This window comes from Prionailurus bengalensis, chromosome D2 (genome assembly GCF_016509475.1).
Source record: "Prionailurus bengalensis isolate Pbe53 chromosome D2, Fcat_Pben_1.1_paternal_pri, whole genome shotgun sequence".
NCBI classification, from domain to species: Eukaryota; Metazoa; Chordata; class Mammalia; order Carnivora; family Felidae; genus Prionailurus; species Prionailurus bengalensis.
Window position 1 is genome coordinate 30,469,637 of NC_057351.1, and position 25,757 is coordinate 30,495,393.

The 25,757-nt window shown below is 57.0% G+C and overlaps 1 protein-coding gene across 4 annotated transcripts in view; it reads left to right on the forward strand.

Annotated features, from left to right (window-relative positions):
- Positions 1-25,757, forward strand: part of COL13A1 (collagen type XIII alpha 1 chain) — a 145,139-nt gene that overhangs the window by 59,582 nt on the left and 59,800 nt on the right. For all 4 annotated transcript variants that reach the window (XM_043596520.1, XM_043596521.1, XM_043596523.1 and 1 more), the window contains exons 3-10: positions 1,020-1,027; positions 5,629-5,655; positions 8,438-8,473; positions 11,000-11,026; positions 12,592-12,642; positions 19,450-19,485; positions 20,274-20,300; positions 21,310-21,336. In XM_043596520.1, coding sequence (XP_043452455.1) covers positions 1,020-1,027; positions 5,629-5,655; positions 8,438-8,473; positions 11,000-11,026; positions 12,592-12,642; positions 19,450-19,485; positions 20,274-20,300; positions 21,310-21,336 — 239 coding nt within the window. The remainder of the gene's footprint in view (positions 1-1,019; positions 1,028-5,628; positions 5,656-8,437; positions 8,474-10,999; positions 11,027-12,591; positions 12,643-19,449; positions 19,486-20,273; positions 20,301-21,309; positions 21,337-25,757) is intronic.

The window sequence follows — 25,757 nt, forward strand, 5'->3', positions numbered from 1 at the left end:
CTTGACAGGGGCCAGCATGAAAGAGGCTGTTTCCTCCTGGCCGGACGGAGAGGCAGGCAGATGAAGGCAGAGAGAAGGAAGCCGGCTCTGGGAATGTGAGGAACAAGGGGGAACTTAAGGAGTCTTTCTTGGCCGAGCATAAAAGACGCAACAGAGTAGCAGCTGTGTTAACGTGGCCAGGTCGCTAGGGGCCCGGCGGACACACCAGGCCCAGCTGCGGATCCCACCGGCCCTGGGGGTCTCATGACTCATGTTCGGCAGACATGCTTTTAGCTCCCTAACTTGCTGCTGCCTCGTCCCCCACCTTTCCTCCGCACCCATCCTGCCCCCTCTGTGAATTTGCAATTCTTGGCTGGCATGGGCTATTGCTGAGGCGGGAGGAGGGGGGCCGGACAGGAGAAGGAGACGAGAGATAAGTGCAGAGGGAGGGAGACCCCTGGGCACAGGAGGGCGCGGAGGAGGAGGGAGCGGGCAGCAGACCCAGGAGGGTAGAAACGCCTGACTCACCCGCTTAACAGAAACCAGGCCAGAGAGACATCAGGCAGGGAACCTAGCGAGAAATGTCGTTCGCCCCTGCTGCTTCCTGCTTGTTTTCCCTTGCATTTCATGGGAGTGTGGAGAGGACAAGGAGCCTGCTAATAACCATCATCTCCTGAGGTTCTGTCGCACAGCTGGCCTTTGGCCGCGTTGCCTTGGTGCCCACGGCCCTGTGTCCTGGAAGGCAGCCGCGTACCCGGGTTGGGGCGGGAAGCGAGAGGGGACTATTCTCGGGAAGTTAGGGCCCCAGCCGGGCTGCGCCTGGGGCCCAGACCTCTGGATTTCTCATCCAATAATGCAAATATGGAGATGAAATAAAGGGGGAAGAGATTATATCGGTGAAAGTGGGCCAGGAAAATACAAACTCCAAAGACCAGATGGAATCCCCTCGGCCGAAGAATTTTTGGATGCTGCTTCTAAGGCAGCTCTGCCTGTCCTTCCAGCAGTGACACTGACCCTGGCCTTTTCTCTGTCTCTTTCAGGACCTCCTGTAAGTAACTCCAGCCGCCGCCCGGTCTTGCACATCTGAAAGGCCCTGCTCCCTGCTGGTAACCCGGGCCCCGGGTGGGGGAACCGACAGCCGGCCCCACTGTCTTCCAGGGGCGCCCCTGGACCTTCCTCTGCAGAAGCCTGCGGGGTCCCTCCAGAATGTTGACACAGGGAAGGAGGCCGCCATTTTGCCTTCCAACCACTTCTGCACCTCTCAGGGCGAGACAATGGCGGCTCCGGGGGCAAAGTAGGTCCCAATTTCAATCTGAAAGGCTGGCTTGCCCCATTGTCAGCCCAGCTCCTTTGTCCCCAGAAGAAGCAACTGGACTCAAAGAAGCTCCGGGTATTAGCAAGAAGAAAGAGATAATCTCTTCTCGGTTCTGGTCCTTGAAAGGTCTCCTGGCCTTTCGGTAAACAGGCCAGCGCGTGGCTCCGAGCGTGGACTTCTCCTGAGGACGTGCTGTCCACGCTGCTGTGTGGCAGCTCCATTCTGGCCCACTTACCTTGGGCGGGTGGTCGTGGCTGTTGGTGGTGGTGTTTTGATGTAGGGGATCAATTTCAGTGGGCTGGGTTGGGAGACAATACCAGTTCCAGCTTGTCAGGCTTCTTCCCCTGGCGTCGCCCTAAGGCCCAGGGCGGGGCAAGGGAGCCCAGTCATTTCCAGAGAACCTGAGAAGAGCCCAAAGAGACTGGCTCCCCGAAGTAATGGATCCAGAGAATAGGAGCACGTCTGCTTTGAGGGCAGCATCTGATACCTGGACAAAAGGCCCAGAGGTTGCCGGGGGAGCTGGGGATGGGAGTGGAAAGGGCGGAGCCCTCACATCAGATCTTTGTCAAGGTTCCCCAAAGCTGCTCTATGCTCACCCTTCCTCAGAGCAGCCACTGCCACACCGGTTTCCCTCTCGGTCTGTCCTGCGAGAGCGGCCGGCCCGATTTGCCGTAAGACCATTATTTGCTATTCCGTCGGGTCCCGAAAGGCACATTGAACCCGCGCTGACGGCCCTGCCCCGCTCTCTGACTGCCGGGTTACAGAGGGAGGAAAATCGTGTCAGTCTCTGAAAGCAGGGGGATGATTTATCGTGGCATGTTTTAGATGTCAGATCTCAATTCCTGTCATCAATCTTCCAAAATAAACTCCACCATAGGAAACTTCAACAGACCACCTGCTGGAAATGGGCTGCTTTCCCCCCTCTTCTTTTTGACGAAGCCAAAAAGAGTCCTCGCTTCCCCCACTCCTCGGGCCTCCCCCCCACACACACACCCGGCCCCACGGCTGGGCTGACCTGCCAGCGGCAGCTCTGGGTCCCTGCCCTCACCAGAAATGCCGCTTTCTGAGAGCCCCTGCCGGCCTCGCCCCCAGACCGTTCCCAGCCAGAGCAGGTGCTCCCACCCCCGGGGGGTCTGCACAGCGTCTGTGTGTGTCTTACACCTTCACTCTGGTTGAAACCACAAGGAGGAAATGGGAAGCTGGCCAGGGTGGGAATCGCCTCCTAACCCTGTTCTGTCTGCTTCCTGCAAAGGAAGAATCCTGTTGAGGAAGGCAAGAGATAGGGAGATAGATGGCAGCTGGTCACAAACCTGTCCCCACCCTCTGAGTGTCTCTTTGGAACCCCTTCCTGGGGTCGCTCTGGACTCCAGTTGGAAGACCCAGGCTCCTGTGGGCACGGGATGGCCAGTGCCCGGAGAACACAACCACGGAGGATGGATTTAAGTAGCAGCAGGAGTCACTTAAGTGGTAGAAACCTTGTAGTTACCTCCACTCCACTCCTTGTGTCCATGGCAGACATTGCTAATCAATCAGGAGGCTTCTTAGCATAATGCTTGACTCAGTCACTACCAATCCACTGGAGTCTGCACTCAAGCTGACACCTGCTGGCCATGCCTGCTGTGGATCTCAGAGAGAACTTCTTAATGGAGACTGTGAGATCAAAACAGATGACAGAGGGAAGTAGGGAGGTGTCTTTCTCCGGAGAAATACAGGGAACTATGTGATGGCCAGCTGCTACCCTGACTGAAGGTGATCCTTGCTGAAATACTAGCTAACACTTGGTACACGTTTGTAAGGAGGCAGCCTGATGTAGTGATTACAAGCCGTTAATTTTAAGGGGGAAATGATTATTCTGTGAGCTTTCATTAATTTATTTATTATTTCATACATTTCCACCCACCTTATTCTAGAAACTATTTCAGGGTGATTTACAAACTGGACACGGAAATAGTGGAGGAGGGTGGAGAGCAGAGGCAGGAAAGCAAAAGGATCCAGAGCTGAGGCCACCACAATACCCTGGGCAGGACCAGCCGCTGACTTGGCTTCGGGCTTCCTGATGCTCAGAGCAAAGAGGAAAGCAGGGTTGTTGAAGGCACACGAGTGAAACACAGCTTTTCCTGGTACTGAGACCCAAGAGAAGTCCCTTCCGTGTGCAAACGAGGCAGGAGGAGTAGGTGGCTGGGACACAGGAGCGGTAGGTGAAAGTGGTAGGTCCCTTCCGTCCCTGTTTGGGGTAGATCGTGAGGTTGGAAACCGTCGGCCCATTCCCTCCCCTGGGGTGTGAGGCGGCGACTGCCCGGCTTCTTGTGACATCGGGCCCAGGCAGTGCAGAAGTGACAGAAAGAGGGTATGCGCTCAGGGCTAAAAGCCCTGGGGTGAGGAGGACATTTGGCGGCTGAGCTGTGTTTGTGGGGGGCCCGGGAAAGAAGGAGGCGGAGTTCCCAGGTTTGGAGCATCGCCCGCAGGTTCATTCATCCACCAAGAACTCGGCACTCCTCGAGGCACTAGAGACACATCCGTGAACAAAACAGAAAAATCCCAGCCTCGGGAGCTTATGTTTCAGTGCCGTGGGGGCAAAATCAAGCGCAGTGAACACATGGGGACAGGCCCTGCGCCCGTGCGTGCCGTTACCCAGCATTCCCCAGGGACTCCCTGACTGGGCCCCACCTTGGTTCTCTAGGAGGGAGTCACTGCCCCACCGCCTCCGGGATGTCCTCAGGAGCAAGGGCCGGAGCAGGTGACTTACTCCCAGTGCTGCCTGGGTTTGTCCGAGCCCCGCAGCAGAAGGATTCGTCTTCCAGTGAGCACCCTGAGACCCACCCCTGGTCATGCTTTGGGTTTTGCGCGAAGAGCAGGATGTCTAGAAGGAGAGAACCCACATCTGGTAACTAAGCCTCGGCAGGGAGAAACCGAAGCCAGCTCCACGTACCTCCTGCCCGTGCTCTTCTCTAATTGTCGTAATCGCCAGCATTTATTTAGCACTGTTGTGTGCCAGCCCCTGTGCTATACATACATTATCTCATTTAATCCTAAGAAGTAGCTATAATTGTTCTCCCATTTACAAGATGAGGAAACTGAGACCCAGGGAGGCCCGGCAGCTCGCTTACGGCGCCGACCACGACGTGGCAGAACCGGGATTTGAGCACAGACAGGCTGACTCCGGAACCCACGTTTGTGACTCAGTCCTATTGTCTCTGTTACCGTCTCTCCTGGACTCCGTGTCCCAGCCATGCCAGGGCCGCCTTTCGGTTCCAGAAGCCCTCTCCAGGTGTTTCCTTCCCTTTACAAGGTGCTACGTGATGCCCCGAGGCAGCTACTTGAGCAGTTTCTCTGCCACCCTCTTGTAGCAGACCCATCTGGAAGCTGAGCGCCAGAACAAAAAAGGCATGATTTTCTTGGCATTTGCTTCGTTCCTGAGCTCTGCATATTGCTACTGTGGCAATTATTAGCACTAACATACATGTTGTCGAATGTCTCCCGCTTTTCAGTGGGATTTCGGATCTATTACATGGAGCCTTTAGTCTATGCCCCGAATTGTGCTAGACAGGAGCACTAGGAAAATGGGAATAAAGGGTTTGAGAAGGACACTGATGTGGTCCGTGAGGACAGGCTCCTGGAGCCACACGGGGTCCCGTGTATGAGGGAGACCAGGTTCCTGCCTCATGCCCTGCCCCGGCTCATCATGGAGAGGTCTGATGCTGGTTGGAGGCATCAGAGGAAGGAAGTTCTGCCTCCTCCGCCATCCCAACAGAGGGGAAGAGGCCCCCCGGGGTGCCACCCCCTCTCCCACTCCCTCGCTCCCTGGTCATGCTCCCTGGAGCCAGAAGATGCATCTCCTGGTGGACCGGCTTCGTCAGAGCAGGCATCTGACTTCTTCTGTGTGGTAGAACAGGGAAGAACGAGCCCCGACCCCCTCGGGCCCTTTCCCAGGCCAGAGCCGGCCCGCAGGCCTGGCCGACAGCCTATCGCACTGACTGAGACCAAAAGGCTCAAAGGAAGGGGATGTGGTGGTGAGGCCCACAGCCTTAATGATCCTTGAGTGATGAGAGGCAGAGACACGGGAGGTGACATTCGTGTCTTTCTTTTCCTTGCACCTACCCTGGGCCTGGAGGAGACCTCTATGAATGAGTGAATGAATGAATGAATGAATGAATACTAGAACTGGAAGGAAGCTTAGTAATCAAGGCCCTACCTTCATTTTGTTCATAAAATAACAGAGGTTCCTAGAGCGCGGGTGACGTCAAGGTCACACAGCTGGCTGGGCAGGGTGGAATGCTTAGGTAATTACCATGCCTTGACCTTTGTAAACCTCACTCTTTCCCGCTTTATTTCAGGGTCCCGCTGGAAGACCCGGCCTCCCAGTAAGTAGTTTGCATTTCTTCCTTCCTTTGCGTCTCTCTTGCCTGCTCTCCTCCACTCAGGGCTGGCTAGGTTGGGTGGCTGCTTTCCTCCGGGCGTATCTGGGTGAGCGGCCTCTGTCCAGTACCTCTAACCTCGAAAACTTCTCCTGGGGCCCCAGGCAGGCAGATGACAGCACGAAGGCCCTTCTAAGGCTGGACCCGACCTCTAGACTGAAGGCCCGCTAAGGGGGTGCTGGAAGGGGAGGCAGCTCGCTGGCCTTCCTGGGTATCCTGCCTACCAGCTTAGCTTAAGACCGCTGTCTCTCCTCTGTCCTAGGACCTCTGGTAAGAGTAGACTCAAAAACTTTGTTTCCCCTCCCCGCCAGTTACCATTTCTGAATGCTAGAGAGGTTGTGCCAAGGAACCCTGGGGACTTCGGAATAAAAGGGGAAGAAATACTAATAGCCCTCTCTTACTGAGATCCTAATACGTGCCAGGCACTATGCTAATCACTCTTCATATATTTGATTCGGTCAACGACTCAGTGAAATGGCTATTAGTATACCCATTTTATAGCCGAGGAAACTGAGACCCAGAGAGGTAAAATACCTTGTCCAGTTGTCCAGGCTTCAGTGGAGACCTGTGGGTGGGGGGGGGCCCATGTTATCACACACCATTTCATACCTGTTTCCCGTAGTCTCTGCTTGACGTTTGAGAACAATCTTTGAAGTCTTCACAGACATTGCTCTGCGCGATGTAGCCTGGGGCAGAGATGCGTTGAGTACTAGATATCATGGGGCCTCAGATGTCTGGTGAGTCAGGCAAGATGCTGGAGCCAGGCAGAGGGCCAAGGTGGGGTATGGAGGGTGAGCGAGGGCTGGCACCGGGCTGCCCTCTCTCCCTCGCGCCAGGGGCCGCATCCGTTGGAGTCCAGACCCTCCTGTGCACCCCAGTTTCTCCTCTTTTAGACATGAATTACGCTGTAGCCTCTTGGCTAATCCAGCAGCTTCTAGGATTCATGTCCAGCAAGTGACTTTCTTAATGAAATGCATGTGGGAGAGTGTTCGGCCTTGAAAATGGAAACTCTCCCAGTTAAGTGTGAGCCCCGGAGCAAAGAAGGACGGGTCAGTCGGTCCCATGAAACCCAAGGAGGGGAAAAATCAGATGACTGGGGAGAACGTGGGCAGACTTTGTTTTTTCTGACAACTTCCACCTTTAAAAAGCATTTGGGGGCAGTTCACAGAGCAGGGGCTGCTTCACAGAGTTCCCAGTCTCTGGCCCTTCCATGCCTGTCCCTAACCCGAGCATTTTATGGCCAGGACTGCAAAGAACATTAGTTTTAAAAAAGAAACAAAAAGAAACCAGTACACACGTCCTGCAATATCACTCAAAAGCCCACGAGTGAGTGGGCCGTGGGGGGTGGCACGGCCAGTGTCCAGCAGGCCCTGGTGTCCTCAGCAGGAAGGGCGGGCCACTCGTCCACGGAGGGAACCTGGGAACGACCCACGAAAAGATTTGCTGCTCCCAGCCCCTTGTCAAATGCAAACAGTGTGATGTACCGACACGCTTATAAAATTCCCTTGCCCGCGGCCATGCTGGGCTCACTAGCTGTAGACTCCGTTTATGCGACACTCACCAGGTGCCACGTCCTGGGAGAAGGCTTTCCCGGGACCCCATTTCATGGCATCCTCCCAGCAGCCCCGTGAGAGAGAGACACGGGTGCTCAAGGAGGCTACAAAAACAGATCCAGGCTTGTAACCGACACTGCTGCCCCACCAGTCTTGCAAAGGGTGAAAGTTTTACTGGAGACCCCGTCGGCCTGTGTGTGTGACAAGGACCTGACTTCAGAGCCGCATGCTGTTCTCTGTGCGTCCACACACATCTTGAGATGCTAGCTGTCCCTCAAGGCATTTTGCCTCGGTGGGGTCAGCAGATGCAGAATCACCCCAGAAATGCCCACCCCCTTCAAGGAAGCCGCAAGCCCAGCTGTCTCCTGCCTAGGAAGCCGGGGCAGACACCATCTAATTTTTGGCCCCCGTTGCTTTCCGTCCTTCCGGACTCGTAGCAAACCGCAGGCCCCGCCCCAGATTTCATGATGTCTTCACACATGCGACTGCAAAAAAATATTTTCTAGCAAGAAGGAGAGGAACAAAACTTACTAAGCAGATTTCCAGAGTGAGAAGATGTAACCCCTGGCTACAAAACACAGTGGTTCCCTCCGAGCAGCTCACATCTGTGATGCAGGCACATCCCCATGGCTCACCGTCCTTCCCGTCCCTGCTGGGGGTGCGGGAAGGGCATGGAGAAGGGCTCCTTCGTAACCTTCTCAGACAGAGCGCCTGGGGAGGAGCCGGGGGACATGGGCACTGCGCCCCAGCTCTAGCACAGATAAACCACTCACCTGTCACGTGGGGCCACCACTTGCCCTACTCTGGGCCTTGGAGTTGAACTGGTCAAGGATATGGCCCATCCTGGCCATAGCTGGAATAGATTATGGAAGAGATTAGCAGAAGTCTAAGAGAGGAAGGGCCTTAGACCCTTTATGAAACACATAGGGAAACGGAGCCTCAGGCCAGGGACCAGACTCCTGCATTAGTGCACTTTCCACAGCACCGTGCCCGATGGGGTGGCTGCTTGCCCAACAGTCCTTGGGGGCTGAATGGGCAACTTCACCCACATGACCCCTGGCCATCATCCCAGTTGCCTATGTAAAGCAGGTCTGGGGTGCACAGCTGGCCCACGGGGTCCTTTATATGCTGGCCCGGCTCCAGCCACATCTAATCGTTTCTGCCTCCTTTGTCAGGGGGACAAAGGTGCCATTGGGATTCCTGGACGTGTGGTGAGTTGGCGCATTCGTACCTGCTTGGGTGGCCATTGCTTGCTTCTTCATGCTGGCCTGTCCTCCAAACCATGGCAGTGTCCCCAGCCCCAAGGAGGGGGTCAGGCCTCTGTCTCCCCCTACCCAGGTCTGCTTCAGAGAGGGACAGCAGGGAAGAAGGGAAGAAGTTTTATTCCAGTCCTTCAGACCTTACAGTCTGACTTTCCTTTCCTTGCAAAGGAAAAACCCAAGAAATTGCACCAAGTTCTTGGTGCAATTGCGATCAAGTTCTTGGTCCATCGCCTCCTGGGTGACAGGATGAGGCCCAAGCCCCTCTTGACATCAGGAGGACTCCCACCCACGCCAACCCCCACCCCCGAGGCTCCCCAGAGGCTCCACACCCCCCAGCAAGAGCAGCAGAAAATGGTGAGAAACGCGGCCCGAGATGCCCCACGGAAGCCGCTGTGGAGCTGGCTTCCTGAGGCGCCTTCCCTAGACAGAGACTAGAAGCTGGCGGGGACAGTGTCTCCAAATCCTCACAGGGAAGCTGGGAGTTAAACGCTGAATGTTTCCTGCTGAACCCTTAGGTGAAGAATGGGAAACAACAATGTCCGGCAGGGAAGGTATGGAGCTGAGGAATGGGAAGGCCGGCACTAGGCCGCCGGTCCCAGCACCAGGGCCGTCCCTGCTGGCTTCTAGGGGCCAGGAAGGGCAGCTGAGGCACCGCGGGCGGCCCAACGTAGTGATGGCCACATGCTGGCCTCACCGCCACCCAACGAGTCTAGAACGTACGTGTCCAAGCTCCTCTCCCGGTCTACCCCCGACTCCCCACCGGCCATCAGCCCCGACGTCCACCCTGGCTCCCCCGTGTCCCCTGACTACCCCCACGCCATCCTTCCGCGCCACTCACATGCCTTGCCTCGTAACCTCACCTCCTCACCGGCTTGGCCTTAGGCCTCGGTGTGGCCTACTTGTGCCTGGTGTGAGCTCAGAGAAAAGGCGGCCACATCACAGCTAACACCCGAGAGCGCTCACTGCGTGCTGGGCGTTGATGTGCTGAGAGCCTCACCGCATTAGCGGGCCCCACAGGCGCTGCCTGAGGCAGGCGCGATTTCCACCCCCATTTTTCAGATGAGAAAATCAAGGCTCAGATGTTAAGTGTCTTTCCCAAGCTCCCGCCCGGCCCTGTCCCTCTGCTTCAGTTCTCTACCTCCAAACCCTGGCCCCCCACCCCCCTCCGAGCTGTCACCGAGGCAGGGAAGGAACAGCCAGCCAGCCTTTCTCCGGAGCTCGCCGTGCGTGGGCCTGGGCCGGCACGTTCTCCACCATAGCCCTGCAAGAACCCGTTCCGTTGATAAGCATGTTGAGTCTCAGTTTGCCCAGGATCGGGGAGGAGCTGGGGTGTGTACCCAAGCTGACTGTCAGATGCCACAATCCTCGCCCCTAACAGGCAGGTTTCAGGGGTCTCTACGCCGAGTGCCCCTGCCAGCCTGCAGGGGGCGACTGCAAAGCGCAAAGTCCTGCCCTGCTTCTGCCCTCCTCCTTGGGCCCTTGTGGACACGTGCCCCCAGGAAGTGTCCATCCGAGCCTAGTTCTGATCCTCCGTGGTGGGGGCAGAAGGGCGGGCCCCAGGAGGTCTCCCCACTTCTTTCTACACAAGGCTATTTTCCAAGCCAGTTGGGGGCTTTCTTGCCACTTGTGCTACTTAGATGTGACAGTGGACCCATTTGGCTGCCCAGCAGGCGTCCTACCTAACCTGAGCCACCTGATAAGGACGGGGGGGCGGCCAGTGGGTGTGAAATGCTTGAGCTGCTCCCAGGGTTCCACAGAGCTGGCGTCACTGGCTTCAGTGGATTGGAGCTGCCTACCTGCCAGTCACTGTGGTTACAGGGACCCGTGGTGATTCCCCAGTTTCCTCTGCCTCCCGGACCCATCCCCCATCCACCCTGATGTTTATGTCCTACTGTCTGTCCTCCTCCTCCCACCGTCTTACCTGGCCGGCCCTGAGGACTCTCAGCGTGTCTAAGCTTGGCAAAACTTTGTGCTTGGTACTGGGTTGGACCTTCAAACCAACTAAACTCCGGCTCACAGCAGTCTGCCTCCTGCCTATCCACCCCCCCTCCCCCACCTCAAGTGACCCAGGCCCTGGGGACATGGCTTCTCAGGCAGATTTTCTGACCTAGGTGGGTTTCTCTCTCTCTCTCTCTCTCTCTCTCTCTCACACACACACACACACACACACACTTTCTGAGAGGGCCTTAATTTTAAGGCCCCGGCCACTGTTTCTCTCAGTTATCCGGAACGGCTGGCTGGGGCCGGGCCCGGGGGTGAGGCAGTAGCCGTCCAGGTGCTGTGCCTGTCGGACGCGGAACCTGTCACGTGTCAGCATCTGTGTTTTGTTTTGTTTCTTATTTCACAGTGATTTCTTTTGTTTGGTCGTTGTGCCGTTGACACAGATTCTTGTGTGTGTGCCTCTCTCTTATCCTTTCTTTTTTCTCTCCCCGCCTCTCTCTTCCCTACACCCTGTGTTGCATGTGGCTGCCCCAGGGAGTAAAGGGCCAACCAGGCGAGAAGGTGAGTCCTCACTTTCCCCTCCATCCTTCCGCCCCAGTCTCTTCCCCTTGGACTTTCCGGGGGTGCTTTCCGAGGCCCCCATCTCAGCCCTTCCCGTCCCCCAGCATGCAGGCCGCAGCACCCTGCTCTCACAGACTCTCCCGGCCCAGCTTCCAGGCCACTGACTCCCGGCTTAGGCCTCAGCTTCCGGGCTGAGCCGGTCTCCCTAGCCACCGAGGCTGCCTGTGGCCTCGTATTCACCCTTCCCAGAGGGAGGGGAGCACCGATCGATCGCTGTTTGGCGCAGCTGGTTCTAGTCCCTCCCCAGCCCACTCCTAGTGCCCTCACACGTAGAAATTCTTTGTGCTGCCCCAGAGGGAGACCCCCCCGGGGTTGTAGAGTAGAGCCCCCTCGGAAGCCAGGAGCCCAAGAGACCGTCCTGGAGCATTAGCCCTGGTGGATTCTGAGGGGGTCAGAGAGCAGCACATCCAACCAGTTCGCTTTACAGAGAAGGAAACTGAGGCCCAGAGAAGGGCTAGGGCTTGCCCCAGGTCACACAGCAGAAAGTGACAGGGCTGGAGAGGAGTGCCGGCGTGTCTGACTCCAACGCTGGGCTTCCTAACTATTGTGCTGTGCCGTCCTCTGCCTTTCTGGCAGAGCAAAGACCCAGAAGGGGGGCCCTGGGCATCTCTTCCACCGGAAGGGGCGGTTCCTGGGGGGAAGCAGCAGCCGCCCTCCTCCCAGCAGGGCATCACCTCTCACCCCCATCTGTGTCCCACGCACCTTCATCTTTCTGTCTCCCGTCCCTGCCCCCACCACACACACGTGCGCACACACACAGGCGTAGACATCCGGCAGCCCAGTCACCCTCGGATGGCACCTGGCGCTCCCCGTCCAGCAGCGGCCACCATCCCTTCTGTGTGACTCTCACAGCAGGACTAGGAGGCCCGAGGCAGCTCCCACCTGCAGGCTCAGGGCCACGGGACCCACACAGCAAGTGTGTGTCTCGTCCCCACCTCTGTCCTCAGCTGCCCCGTCCACGGGGCAGCCGGGTTCACCAGTTGTGGGGTGTGTGTGCCACATGGGCGTTTGGGGGCTGCGCTGGGCTTAAAAGGCCACGGGGGCTCTGAGACTCGGGTGGGGCTGGGCAGATTGGAGGGCGCCAAGCAGGGCACGCGGGAGGCCTCTGGGGCCTGAGCGGTGTGGCAGAGCCGTGTGCCCTCCCGGTCCCCATGCCACCTGTGGCTCATCCCTGCACTGAATCCCTTCTTCTCTCTTCTGCCTGGGGTCCCACCGCTCTCTGTCCCTGGTCCCATATGCTACCGCTAACCTGTCTTCCCCCTTTCTTCCTCCTGCTTCTCACTCCCTCCTGGATGCTCCACGCACCCTGTGTCTCCTCTCCTCTGATCCCCCGCCTCCCTCCACACCCTCTGTCCTCCTGGCCCCTGCCTGGGCACCCCCACCCACCCTGCTCCCCTTCCCCACCTGCCAGCTCCTTTCTTTCCCTCCTCCGTTGCCCGCCTCTCCCCCCACCTCCTGCCTCTGCCCCTGTCCCTCTCCCTCTCCTCTCTCTCTCTCTCCCACAGGGGGCCCCAGGAGATGCCGGCATGTCCATCATCGGTCCCCGCGGCCCCCCTGTAAGTGGTTTTTACTCTTCTTCAGGGTGGGGGGACGGGCGAGTTAATAACAAGGGCTCTGGAGGGAGAGCAAATCCTGGCTGTGCCTCCGGGCCTGGCGGCCACCGCCCATAATGCGATCAACCCGGCCGGGCCTGACTAAATATCCCTAAATTACAGCCCCGCAGGAGGGTTCTCAGGGGCCACCCTTTGGCCAGGAAACCAGCAGCTGTGAGGCGGCCCTGCTGTTTACAGGCGGCGGGGAGAAAGTACTCGCTCCTCCTCAGATGGGGCACTCCAGCTTTCCAGGGGACAGACCTTGTTTCTGGCAGCTTCGGGAGCAGATCCCCAGCATCCGGATTCACTGCCCCAAGCACCCGCTCCCGGTCTTGGCAGAGGCTCAACCTACCACTCGTCCTCAAAGGCTCCCTGCCGGGCAGACTGCCGGGTCCTGCTTCTTGGTAGCCTCTGCCCCTTCGCAGGGGCTTGGGAAAATCAGAGGCTTCCCCTCAGATGCTTCCTCAGGGACCAAAAGTGGACACGGGTGATGATGTGGGAAGATATTGGGACTGCGGGAAGGAGGGCCCAAACCGCAGAGCCTCAGCACAATCACCAAGTGTCAGGGTAGAATGGACCTCAGCGAAGGTCTAACACAGCCTCCTCAGAAGGGGAAACTGAGGCCCAGAGAGGGACCAGGATTAGGGAGGCCCAGAGGCTGGGGCAGGATTAGAACCCAAGACCCTTGGCACCCAGGGTTTTCCGCATAGACCAGGCCACCATCCCCACGCCCTGCCATGCACTTTTCCTGCCCCGCCCTGCCAGTGAGAAGCCGAGGGGAGCAGAGGGCTAGCCTCGGGGAGTCTGAGGCTAGCCCCATGGATGGGTGGGGTCCAGCCTGCCTATGCCCCTGCCCTCGCCGGAGGGAGCCCGTGGCAACTAGGAGTCTCTCCTACCCACAGTCTAGGGAGAAGGGTCAGAGAACACATTGCTAAGTTATGTCCAAAGGAGAGGGCTGTGTTGAGAGCTGGGAGCCGAGAGGGGGGCCATTCAGGGCCGCTTGGAAGCGGGAGCAAGTCAGAGGGAGCCCAGAGGACAGAGCTGGCGATTGGGGGTCAGGTACTCGGGGGTCTACGCTGGAGACAGAGTCGGAAGGGTCTTGGGCTGCACAGACGTGGCCTCACAGGCAAGATTTCTGGCTCAGACCCCAGCGATGGTGTTAAGGGCTCACACTTGGCCCTTAACTTGTGGCAGGCGGTATTCTAAGACCTTTCCACACAGTGACTCGTCGAATCCTCACGAGAACCTCACAGGTAGGGGCTATTAGCACCTCCATCTCAAAGGTGAGAAAAGCCAGGCTGGCACGGAGAGGCAGTGTGACTTGTCCAGGACCGTTCGCTAGGAACGCTCGGTCACTCAGCCCGAGCCGCGCAGCTTCGAGTCCGCACTCTGCACCCCTGCTGCCATAGCAGACCCCCAGGCCGCGGGGTCACCGGCATCCGGGCTTCTGGGCTCACGTGGCCGCGGCACCGTTGGGCTACGAGCTTCTGTGTGTCTCAGAGGAGCCCCCGCAGGGACGCCCTGAGCCCGCTTGCTCCTGGCGAAGGTGGTGCTCAGCCAGGGGGCCACTAGAAGATGAGAAGCTCACAGAGAAATCTCTGCCTGCCTCCTAGTCTGACCACAGATTCCGTCGTGTCTATGGTGCCGGCCCTCCAACACCTCTCTGGCGATACCATGCCAACGAGCTCTCTAGAAGTCGTTGACGAGGCCCCACTTTGGAGAACAGGCCCCGGGGGTGGTAGTCTGCCCCAGCTCCCCTGGCTTCTGGCCCAGCCGTGCCTAGGCCTCGTCAGGAACCCCACCCCCTGCACTGCATTTGACTCCAGTGGTGAAAAGGACCCTCTATTCAGGTAGCAGTGATGACTTCTGTCTCCTGGGCACCTGTCCTATCCTAGCTCCTATGCTGAAAGCCCCCCTCTGCTCAGGCCTCTACCAGTCCTCCCCAACAAAGCTGGGAGGCAGGCCTGTCCGCCCGTTTCACAGAGAAGGAAACTGAGGGTTTCATAACCCACCTGAGGTCCCTCAGTGGGACTGAGGCTGGTCAGTGCTAGAGCGTGGCCTGGGCCAGGGAAATTTTAAAATGTTTAAAAGGGAAATTTTCCTTAAGGAGAAGAACAAGTTCTCTCTGTGGTGGGAGAGGTTTTATGGTACCTGGAGGCTTGACCAAGCCCAGCTTCCTTCTACTTTGGTCTGTGGGGGTGACCATCACCCAGATGACGGTGGTCTCCCCTGATGGGCCCTCACTAGAGACCGGGGAAACCACCTCAGCGCCACCTGGAAGCCACCCAGGTCTGGGGAGAGCAGGGGACAGGGGAAGACAAAGGGGATGTTTGTCATTCAGGGGTGGAGGTTAGGCGGGCAAACCCTCTGTGGCCAAGGATGATGGGGCACATGTGGCTTTCCGCACAGCCAGAAAGGGCTCAGAATAAATGCTCCTAACAAGAACCAGCCTTGCCACTCTCAGGGACCACCTGCCTCTTCTTTTGATCTCTTCCTAAATAGGCCGAGCAAAGGGGGAACCATCCAGACACTTGGGAAAGGGATGGTTCATATTCCAGTGAGGCAAGATGCTGGAATGGCCACCCCATTGAACTGAGGGGGAGGCCGGGACATTGGCTGGCCCGGTAGACCCTGGTCAGGTCATCTGCCAGGCTAGGAAACACACCCCATCTCAAGGGGAGCTCTCTCCTCCCCGAGCCCCCCAGCTTTCCTTCAGGGTCCAGGAGGAGCCGTTTGAACGCCCAGCCCTCAGGCGCAAGGAGACCCACCATGCTGGGTCGATACACCTGTTGTGTTTCTTTGTTTATTCATTCCATTAAAAGTTGTTAGGCACTGACTGGGGGCTAGGTGCTGGGTAGACAATGACAGTCTGACCACAGCCTGTTCGCCCCTTGGCAGAGAGACCAGCAACCCCATGGTGATTATAATACAGACAGCGGGGGGGCCCCTGCCTTGGGGTGGGGGCAGACCGAGAAGCGGGGATGACCAAGCTGTGATCAAGGTTGAGCAGAGGTTCCCAGGTAATGAGGCTGGGGAGGAGCCGCTGAGGCAAGAGAGGTTCTTATAAACCACCGGGTGAGGGATAGCAGGAAAGTTCTTTGCATAGCAAAGCAGGGGTCAGGCTAGCAAGGGGAGCGGGACCCCAGTTGTGAAGGACCTGGATAGGGTGTTCGGGAGTCAGGACTTTGTCCTGAGGGCAGTGGAGAGCCCTTGGTTTGCGTTCAGCGGAGGATGAACTTGATCAGATTGGCGGTTTGAAAAGCTCCCCTGACCCTTCCCCCCCCCACCCCCGAGTCACCAAGTGGATGATGGTGCCTTTCTTCAGAGAGGGGAGCACATTGTGCCGGGGAAGAGGAGTCTAATTGGAACAGGATGAATTTGAGATGTCCTTGTAACGTCCAAGGGGAGATGTTTGCCTGCCTCATCGACTGGCTCACAAGAACAGGTCATGTACCCCCCTCCGATCCCTATGTTCAGTGGCATCATGTTGGTAGCTTAAAATCAGCTGTGGTGGGAGGTATATTTACACCACAGAGATTGGCAAATACTGAGCCAAGCAGGACTCTCCTCTCCCACTCTCTGTCACCTCAGCCAGCGATTAAACATTGACCACGCAGGATCTTGTTTGAAAGATAGTCAGCACATGCTTGGAGGGGGAGACTGGCTCTGGGCGGATACAGGACTGATCCATTTCAGACAGAAGGGAAGGGAGAGAGAACCTCTGTCTGTCTATGTATGTCTACCCCGCATGAATTGCAGGTTGCAGGGGTCCACTTCCAAAAAGCGGGATCCTCCTGGCTCCTTCTCTACCCCGACCCTGAATTAAGGGAAGAGATGTTGGAGAACAATGCAAATAAAACGTATTTCCCTTGTTCTTATATGGAAGGACATAGTATTGATCCATAATTAATCTATGGATAAATTTATAATCCATAATTATAATATGATCCCAATCCCAGTGAACTTTTGATGGGGTTGGGAGTCCAGCAGAATAACGTTCATAAAAAAATAAGCTTTCAACAACAACAACAACAACAAATAAGCTTTCATAAGGATGTCAGGAAAATACTGAAAAACTTGAGTGCAGGAGTTAGGGGTGGAAGGGACTGGCTGTTTTATTGCATATCAAATGTATTGTAAAAACAGAGCAGTTAAATAGAACAGAATGGGGAGGCCAGAAATAAAGCTAAACGCATCTGGGAATTTAGTCCGTGGTAAAGGTTTCATTTCACAATGGGAAGAGAAAAGTAGATGGTCCAGGAGATGAGGCGGGGACAAGCCATTCACCACAAGGTAAAGCTGACAAGCTTTACGGGGACAAAGCTTTACGGGGACAAGCTGACAAGCCATTCACCACAAGGTAAAGCCAAAAAAAAAAAAAAAAAAAGCTTAAAAAGAAAGAAAGAGCTGCATATGTCCACCTCACTTGTTAGATCAGAATAAATACCAAATGGATAAAATACTTAGATATAAAACATGAAACCGTAAAATACAAGGACAAAGCGTGAGCAAACATTTATTACATCCGCACTGAGGAAAGCCCTTGGACACATGACACGAAACCCCAGAAGCCATAGGAAAAGATTGATAAGTTTGTCAACACACACGTAAAACTTCCATCTGGCAGGAAACACAGCGTAAAAAAGACAAATGCCAAGTTGGAAGGAATATCTGTAGCACACATGACTCTCAGAGAGTTACTGTCCTTGACAAAGAGCTGTACTCAGGTCAATGGGAAACAAACCAGCTAGGGGAACTTGCTGGTAAGGAATACAAATAGGCAGTTCACGAGTAAATGACCGGCCATTAAACACTGGAAGAGACGTCCGACTCCAGCCTGAAACTGAAGAGACGTAAATTAAAACCCAGTTCCAGGCCTCCCTGAGCGCCTTAGCCAGCCCAGCATCTCCAGGAAGTAGAGTCCCAGTTTCCGTTTGGTCAGTGACAACATTCTTCCCAAGATCCTTGAAAAAGCCTTGGTGAGCCCCAGATTTGGCTCTGCATCGGGGGGGGGAGGCATCCTGCTCCCGGGACCGGCTCTGCAATTAGCAAAACATGTGATTATCCCTACCGTGTAAACATTATCCCCAGTGGGACTTGAAGATGTTTCTTGGAATCTTCTCCTCCTGACCTTTGTCCTCAGGCCTCTCAGCATTCAGAGTAGTTGAAAGTTTACGCTGGGAGGTTCCAGAGGCCACACCACACAGTTTCCGGGTTTTCTCCTCAGGCCTATTCTTAGCATCACTTATCCTTGAGAGGAGAGAAGCCCAGGTCCCTCTGATATATATATGAGTGGCATCTCCTCGCTCCGGCCCTTTGGCTGCCTGCCACAAGCCTGTCCCACCCTGTCGTATGCTGCGGCTCCCTCCCGACTTGACTGGTGCTCCCACCCTGATGGCAGGGTCCCCATCCCACTCAGCTGTGTCCCCTGAGCAGAGGCCTCCGGGCACTGCTGTCTGTGGCTTCGAGGAAGCAGCTTCCAGCAACAACCCAGTTCACTGGGATTGGGATCATATTATAATTATGGATTATAAATTTATGCATAGATTAATTCTCCAAGCAGCCTGGAGAATTCCAGGAACCTGGAATATTCCAGGTTCACGGCAGATGGATGCAGAGAAATCTGCCTCCGAACGGGGTCTGATTTTGAAACCGCCCCTCGGCAGGGACCATCCTCCATTGACCCGAAGGCGTACCGGGTCAAAGCAACCTTGCTTCATTCTGGTGCTCCTAGGTTCCATCCAGTCCAACAAACAGCTACCATTTCAGCCGGCTTTCCCAGTGTCATCGAATGTAGTTCAATGACCCTGTGAGGTTATCCTGCGATCCCCACCCCCAAATGAGGAAAGGGAAGTCCAAGGAGGTTCGTCACACAGCCGCCGCGGGTGGAGGCAGGACTAGAACTCGGTCTGCCAGGCTCCAAAGCCCGAGCTTGAGAGGACGTTGTAGCCATCTCAGTCAAAGGGCGATGCCAGGCTGAGGGCTAACCGTGTGAAAGGTGCGGTGCGTGTGCCTGAGCAAAGAGTAGGGAAGGTGGGGCTGGTGGTGAGACTGAGGTCGGCTGTGAACGATACGTGAGGAGAAGAGACCGCCAGCCTTGACCTCCTGCTTAGCCCTCCTCAGCCCCTGGGTCCGCGTGGCCTCACGCTGTCCTGAGCCTTGGCCACAAGCCACCGGGCTATGACCAGCCGGTTCTAGTCTCCAGCCCAAACACCTACACCTCCAGGAAAGTGGGCGTGAATGGGCACAAAGATTGGGGGACCCAGAGGTTACCCAACCAGGGAGCCCTGCCGGCCAGGGTGGATAAAAAAAAGCCAGCAATCTGACCCATGTGGGTCAGGAAATACACATTCCTAAGGTTAGGTTCTGATATCTGCTGATATCCAAACCAACCTCACATAAGGGGCCACGGGTGATGACTGTGTCAATAAAAAGGACGCAGGAGATCGCAGAGCAGGAGTTTGGGGTGGTGCAGGCTGGTCCCCGCCATCCTTGCTCTCCAGCCACCTGTTCCCATGTCGGGGTTCCAGAGCATGGAGGCAGTGAAGCCCCCCCCCGGGAAACCCCGAGGGGTGCTGGCATCTCCTTTTCCCTGCTGCCCCCCCTCCCCCGTCCCTGAAGGAGGCTTCTCTGGTGTTCATTTCCATCCTTGTCCATCCCCCACAGATGACCCCAGAGCAGTGGGAGGGAAACCACAGACCCCCTGGGAGCGAAAGTGAACCAGGGGACTTGGTTTAGCTCCCATCTTCTCTCCTCTCCTGCTCTTTCCAGGGTCAGCCGGGCACTCGAGGTTTTCCTGGATTTCCGGTAAGTAGGGAGGGCTGAGATTGGCTGTGTCCCCGGTGACCCTTGGGCCTGGCTGGGTTCAACTTCATGTGGGGCCAGCCCTCAAGCTGCTCTTGACCTTCCAACCCTGGTCAGTAAGGACCTTCTCCTGCAGCCGAGGAGAGCAGCTTAGCGCTTGGCCCCGAGTGCAGGGAAAATCGCAGGGAGAGGAAGACACGGCAGGACAGGGACAGGCAAGTGAAGTCACAGGCTGGGTGAGCCCCAGCAGGACACTGGAATGTGGAACAGACGATGCGCCTCAGGGAAGCAACCTCCGACCTGGCGTGGAGAGCAGATCCGCCTGCAGGAGGCTGTGTGGTGGCCATGGGGATGTCCTGTGACCCCTGCCCGAGGGGTCTACCATAGGCTCTAAGAGGGAGCTGGCTCTTCTTTTCCCCAGGCCCCGGTGCTGGCCAGCCCCAGGCGTTCTAGGAACATACATTTTACTTTCCACTCGGAGCAAAGAGGAGGTCTGTGATCACAATGGCGACTGTCACCCATCAGGTTGTCCCTCATGCACTGGACAGGGGGCATTTCATTCACTCCTCACAAAGAGCCCTCGTGGAAGACTCTGTTAGTCTCATCCCCATTTTAAGATAAGAAACTGAGGCTTCAGCTTACCCATGGTCCCCAAACCAGTAAGTCGCCGAGCCTACTCTTGAGCTCTAACTTGGAGTCCAGAACCTGTGCCCTTAACCACTGCCCCGAGCTGCCTCTTTGGCAGAAGACTTGTGATGCTATCCTCACATTTGGCCTCTTTCCTCTTTCAGGGTCCCATCGGGCTAGATGGAAAACCGGTGAGTGCACCCTCTCGGGGTCCTTAGTCCTTCTGCAAGACCCTAACTCCATGGGAGGAGCTCCAGATAGAATGAAAGTTCCTGGGGCGGGAAATTGTTGCCAGTGGGAGGTGGGGAGGGGCCATTAGAATGAAGTGCCCCTGGCCCCAGCGGGCCTCCCCTGGGCAGAAGCCCATGCACAGCCACCGAGCTGAGCTCTCAGATCCAGAGCAAGAGCCACTCCTAGAATTTGGTGATTCTGGGGTGCCCTTGGAAGGGGCTGCGGTAGGGAGTGAGGCAAGGAGGTGGCAGGGAGAGAAGAGGGGTGGAGAGCTCAAGGCACTGACTCTAAATGGAGCCTGGGCACCTGCTCCCCAAGGCCCCTCCCCTTCTCCTCGGGTCTCCCATCCCGGTTGAGCCCCCCACACACCCAAGTTTCCGTACCCCCGTCCACGGCTCCTCTCTCTCTGTCCATTTCAATCCTTTCAACGTGGGCCCGAGACCCAAATGTTTGTGGGGGGGAAAGAGACCCCTTCCCACTCCTGGGAAAGAATGAGCTGGGGGAGAGCTCGGCACCTTTGATGCCCTCAGAGACGACAAGGGAAGGCAGCCAGTGCCCCACGCGCTCCCTCGCCCCCGAGCGGCTGGCATCCTCCACATGAGGGCCTGGCCGCCCACCTGGTCAGTCCCCCACTGCAGGCCAGAGCTGAGTACAGCGAAGGGTCTAGTGGCCATCTGTCTCCTCTCCCAGAACTGGCGTCCCCCAAAGCTTCCCCGGCTATGTGCCTGGGGCAGGGCTCTTGAGGGGCTGGCCTCTGCTAAGTAAAGAGACCCAGCAAAGGCGGCAGGCAAATGGCCACGTCTGAGCCAGTGGGTCCAGGACGGGGTGCCAGCTCAAGGGAGTGAGAACACAGGTGAGGAGGAAGGACGTGCAAAATGAGCAGTGGGTGACGGAGGGAGCAGCCCCGCGGGGCAGGCCGGGGGCTTCTGGGGTGCCGTGTACCTGGCACTCACATTCTTCTCCTTCCAGGGCCCCCCCGGACCCAAAGGAGAGATGGTAAGACCCCCAGCTTTCCTGCCTTCCCTTGAGGGGTGGGGGGTCAGCCCAGGCCTCATGGGCCCCAGCCAAGCACCGCCCGGCAGAGGGGGCCCACAGGGACAGGCAGGTGGCTCCCCAGCTGTACACAACGCATCCCCTAGGTCCTGACGTCGACGCAGCAGGGAGAGCTGGGCAGGGGGCTTCTCCACCTGATAAATGAGGAAAGGGGGGTCCAGAGAGAGTCTGAGGTCGCCAGTGTCCCACGGGGGCAGAGGCTGGTGCTCCCAAACTCCCCAGCTGCCACTGGTCTCGGCCTCGGGGCTCAGTTTGCATTCATTCACTCACGCGGGCGGGGAGCCCATCTGGCACTTTCTCTGCAACCGGCTCTGGAGTCTGGGCGCTCCTGCCCCCGTTGGGCACAGAGCAGACTCGGAGAAGCAGACTGTTACCTGCACCTGCTTCCGGGTCCCTTCCGCCTTCTGCAGAGCCTTTTAAAGGAATTTCCCGTCTCTACAGTCTCCCCCAGGCCACTCCTTCCAGAAGGGAAAGGTCTCTTCTTGTCAGGGGCCGCCCACTCCAGGGGAGGGGGCCACTTTGCTGGGCCATTAAGAGCAGATGGGCCAGCCCGGGGCTGGGATCCGTTCCAGCTTCGCGGGGTGGTCACCTCTACTTTGGGAGCAACCCTCCTGCCACCGGCCGGAACGTGCAGGCTCCCCGCCTCCCCGTCCAGCCCGGCTCTGGTGCGTGTCTTGCTCCAAGCGCAGACGTGAAAACACTCTCCACTCACAACTGGGGTGCGCCCAGGGCACGGGAGGCCAGAACCCTGCCCGCCGGAAGAGGTGCATAGCTCCGGGGGTGGGTAGGGCGACCTGTCCTTTGCCCCAGTCTCTCCTACAACGCACAGGACCCTTGAAAACTCAGCTCCCTCCGACCCAGCTAGCGTTAATTGACGGTTTTCTACGTGGTGGGCACAGGGCTAAGCGCGATGCGTGTGTTATCTCATTTATCGTCACCATAACCCTGTGCTGCAGATCCTACTAGGAGCTCCGTGACGGCTGTAGAAACGGAAGCTCAGATAGCCTAAGTAACTGGCCTCAAGTCACACAGCCGGGGAGCATCCAAAAGAGGGCCCAAACCCAATTCTCTAACTCCTTCCCTCCACATTTCATTGCCTCTCTCCCTCCTTAGTTTCCTGTCTCCTTCCCTATCTCCCTGCCTCCTACCTTCCTTTAACACATTCTTGTCGAGTGTCTGCACTATGCTGGGCACGGCGCCAGCTGCCGGGGATATAGACAGGAGTAAGAAAGACACAGTGCTTGCCATGCTGTAGCTCACAGTCTAGCGGGGGAGCATACGCTTAAATAATCACTCGAGTCATTAACAAATTGCCTTGGCAATCGGTACTACAAAAAGGCAGTGCCAGCGACTCTGAGAATCCTTGGTGTAACAACACCTCACCCAGGCTGAGGATCATTGAGACCTTCCGAGAAAGACTTGAACCAGGGCCTGAGGGATGGCGGTTTAACTAAGAGAAAAAGGAATGGGAAGGAGCACCCTGGACATGGGAGAACAGCATGTGCAAAGGCCCTGAGGGAGGCAAGTCCTTAAAATAGCCACAGAACTGGAAATAGAACAGTGAGGCCCTGGAGGCTGTGGATGGAAGGGCTGGCATTGAAATCCAGGGGCCCAACCAGCTTTCCTGTCCGTCACAGCCACCTCCCCTTCAGGTGCATTTCTTGTTGTCCCCCCCCCACCCCCTCCGCCTGCCCGTTCCAAGCGTGCTGTGCACATGCATGAGGCAATGGAGACCGTGGCAGGAATACACTTCCATGCTGCCATTGTTCTAGAGGCATAGGGGCTTAGATGCCAGGAGTTCGGGGTGCTTATTCCCTCAACCCTCTCCCTGCCACCTTCTTCCCCTTCCTACTGGCCTGGATGCTACCATAACATAGTCCGTGGCAACCCAGAAGTGGTAATGATGGTCAGCTAGGCACTGTTTTGTAATCCTCATAAAAGCTTATTATCCCCACTCTACAGAAGGGGAGATCGAGGCACAGAGTGGTTGAGCGTATTGCCTAAGGCCACCTAGCTTCTAAATAAGAGGGCTAGGATTGAGACCCATGGGGTGAGATCGTACCTGTCCACCACACCTCCTTTCTGCTGACAGGGCCTTCGGTCTTGAAGGAAAGGAACCCTTCTATGGGGCTCTTCCTCTGCCATCCCTCTGCCTCCCCCCCTTAACCACCATGAGTCTCCCTTGTCTGTTTGGGGGTCAGAAGTAACTTGGGGGGAGGCGGAAAGGTGAGGCGGTCCCATCTCCCATGAGCCACATCGGTGTGATAGACCCCCTGCCTGGGTCTTAGTCATCCATCAAAATCGGCCAGACCACAGAGCCATTAAGCTTCTGTTTGGCTTGGCCCAGGGATCCCGAGCTACTAGTTCAACACACTGTCTAGTGTAATTATCTTGGCCTGCTTATCATCTGTCTGTCTCCCGCTCACCTCCGTCCCCAGATGGTTTCCCCTCGGCTAGGTATCCCATATGGGGGGGGGGGGGGATAGGGGCTCACTCTCATGTGCTTAGCCTGTGTCCCCACCTCAAAAGGGGATCACCCCTGCCCCGGCCACCCCACAGTAGCTCCGAGAACCTAATGTAAGGTGTAGACAGGATCAGGGATCCCACGCGTGCCATTAAGGAGAGCCAGGACTCTGAATTCACGTCTTATCCCACTGCTCAGGGCCTCCCGTCAGGGTGGGAGGAGCTCATTCACACCCAGTGCTCACAACAGTGCCTGGCAGAGGGGAGGTGTGACAAGAGCCTTTAGCACATCACCCACGACCTGTCTTAAAGGGGCAGCTGCTGTCCAGCTAGATTTCATCGGTGCCATCTGTTGTTGGACCTTGAAATATTTAGAGAGACTTGAAATCCAGGTTTGTGTTGTATTTTCCTTGCTCTTAACTGTTAGCAGCTAATTGAAATAAAACATCAACACGATACCTCCGGGACCACTGTTGTCCCACGGGCCACCGTCTGGGATATCTGGACCGGATGCTCCAAGTTTCTGCGGTCCCCAACCTTGGTGTTACTTTCCTCGGCCCCCGGCCCTCCCCTTCGTCATATGCCTGTCTCTGTCGTGAGAGGGAGTGGCCCGGCCACCTGCAGTCTGCTTCCCTGCCGGATGTGTCGCATTTTGCTGGCCTCATTCTGAACACTTGGTCAACCGCGTGGGCTAGATGCCACATGGATTGTCCCGAGGCCACTTGTCCCCTCCCATGAACCTCCTGGGAATTTCCCAGTTTGGCGGTTGGTCCAGTCGACAAGTCAGGGGCCAGAGACGCTCCTCTCCCCCACGTGGACCCATCCCAGGGGGCCCTGAGTTCTTTAAGCCCCAAAGAGACCGGTTCAGCAGGTGGATCCTCACAGGCCCTCAGGATGGTGGCTGGAAGGGACCTCAGGGCCCCAGGGCCTGGGGCACTGCTGTGGCTCTAGCCAAGTCTAGAAGCCCTGCCTTCTGAGCCCCAGCCCAGTTCAAAGAGTGTGGCAGAGTGGAAACAGCTGGACCTTTGCCGTCAGCAAACCCGGCTCTTGTCCCAGTGCCCCCACTCACTGAGCCGTAGGACCTTGTCTCCGTCACCTCATCTGGGAGGCGGAGCTGACATGAGCACCTTCTTCGTGGGCCAGCGTGGGTGCGGCATGCTAAAAGCCTGCCTCAGAGCGGGTCCTCAAAGCATGATGTGCCTGTCCTCCCTTTTAACCTCCACGCCGGTCGTGCGGGCTCTCCAACACCAGCCTCAGGCCAGCTCGTGAGACAACCAGCTGAACCCTGTGTCCTCCTCAAGGACCAAGGGTCCACCCTGAACCCAGGCTTCTTTTTCAGCCGTGCAAACTTGACAAGACACCCCAGGAGGAGCCCCAAGGCCCCTTACGTTCCTCTGAGGGGCCCGGAACGTGGCTTAAGATGCCAACATCCTGCTTCCTGTCTCTCAGCAAACGTTTCTCCAAAGCCCCCCGTGTCCACAGCGCTGCCCCGGCCCCCCACACGTACCCAGAAGCCCTTCTGGCTCCGTGGGTTTCATGCTGAGGCAGTGGTGGGCGGAAGATAGAATGTGCCGGTGTCTCCTAAGAGGCTTTCCACCTCTACTCTTTGGCTCCATGAGGAGATGGGCATGCGTGGGGCCGGGCAGCCCACGTGGCAGAATACCACCCGGCGTGTAAAAGCGGCCTCCTTCCCAGCCGGCCCGTGAGACGGTGATGGCGCAAGCCTGAGGGATGGCGTCTGTTCATCGTGGCCGCACGCGGGGGACAAGGCACGCCTAGTCACACCCGCTGAGGGACCGAGAAGCCGACGCTTGGTGTAGAGACCGCACCACCATCTCGGGCACAGGAAGACCAGGCCATGGGCGGTGGAGCCCAGCCTTCAGGCCCCTGCATCCCAAAAC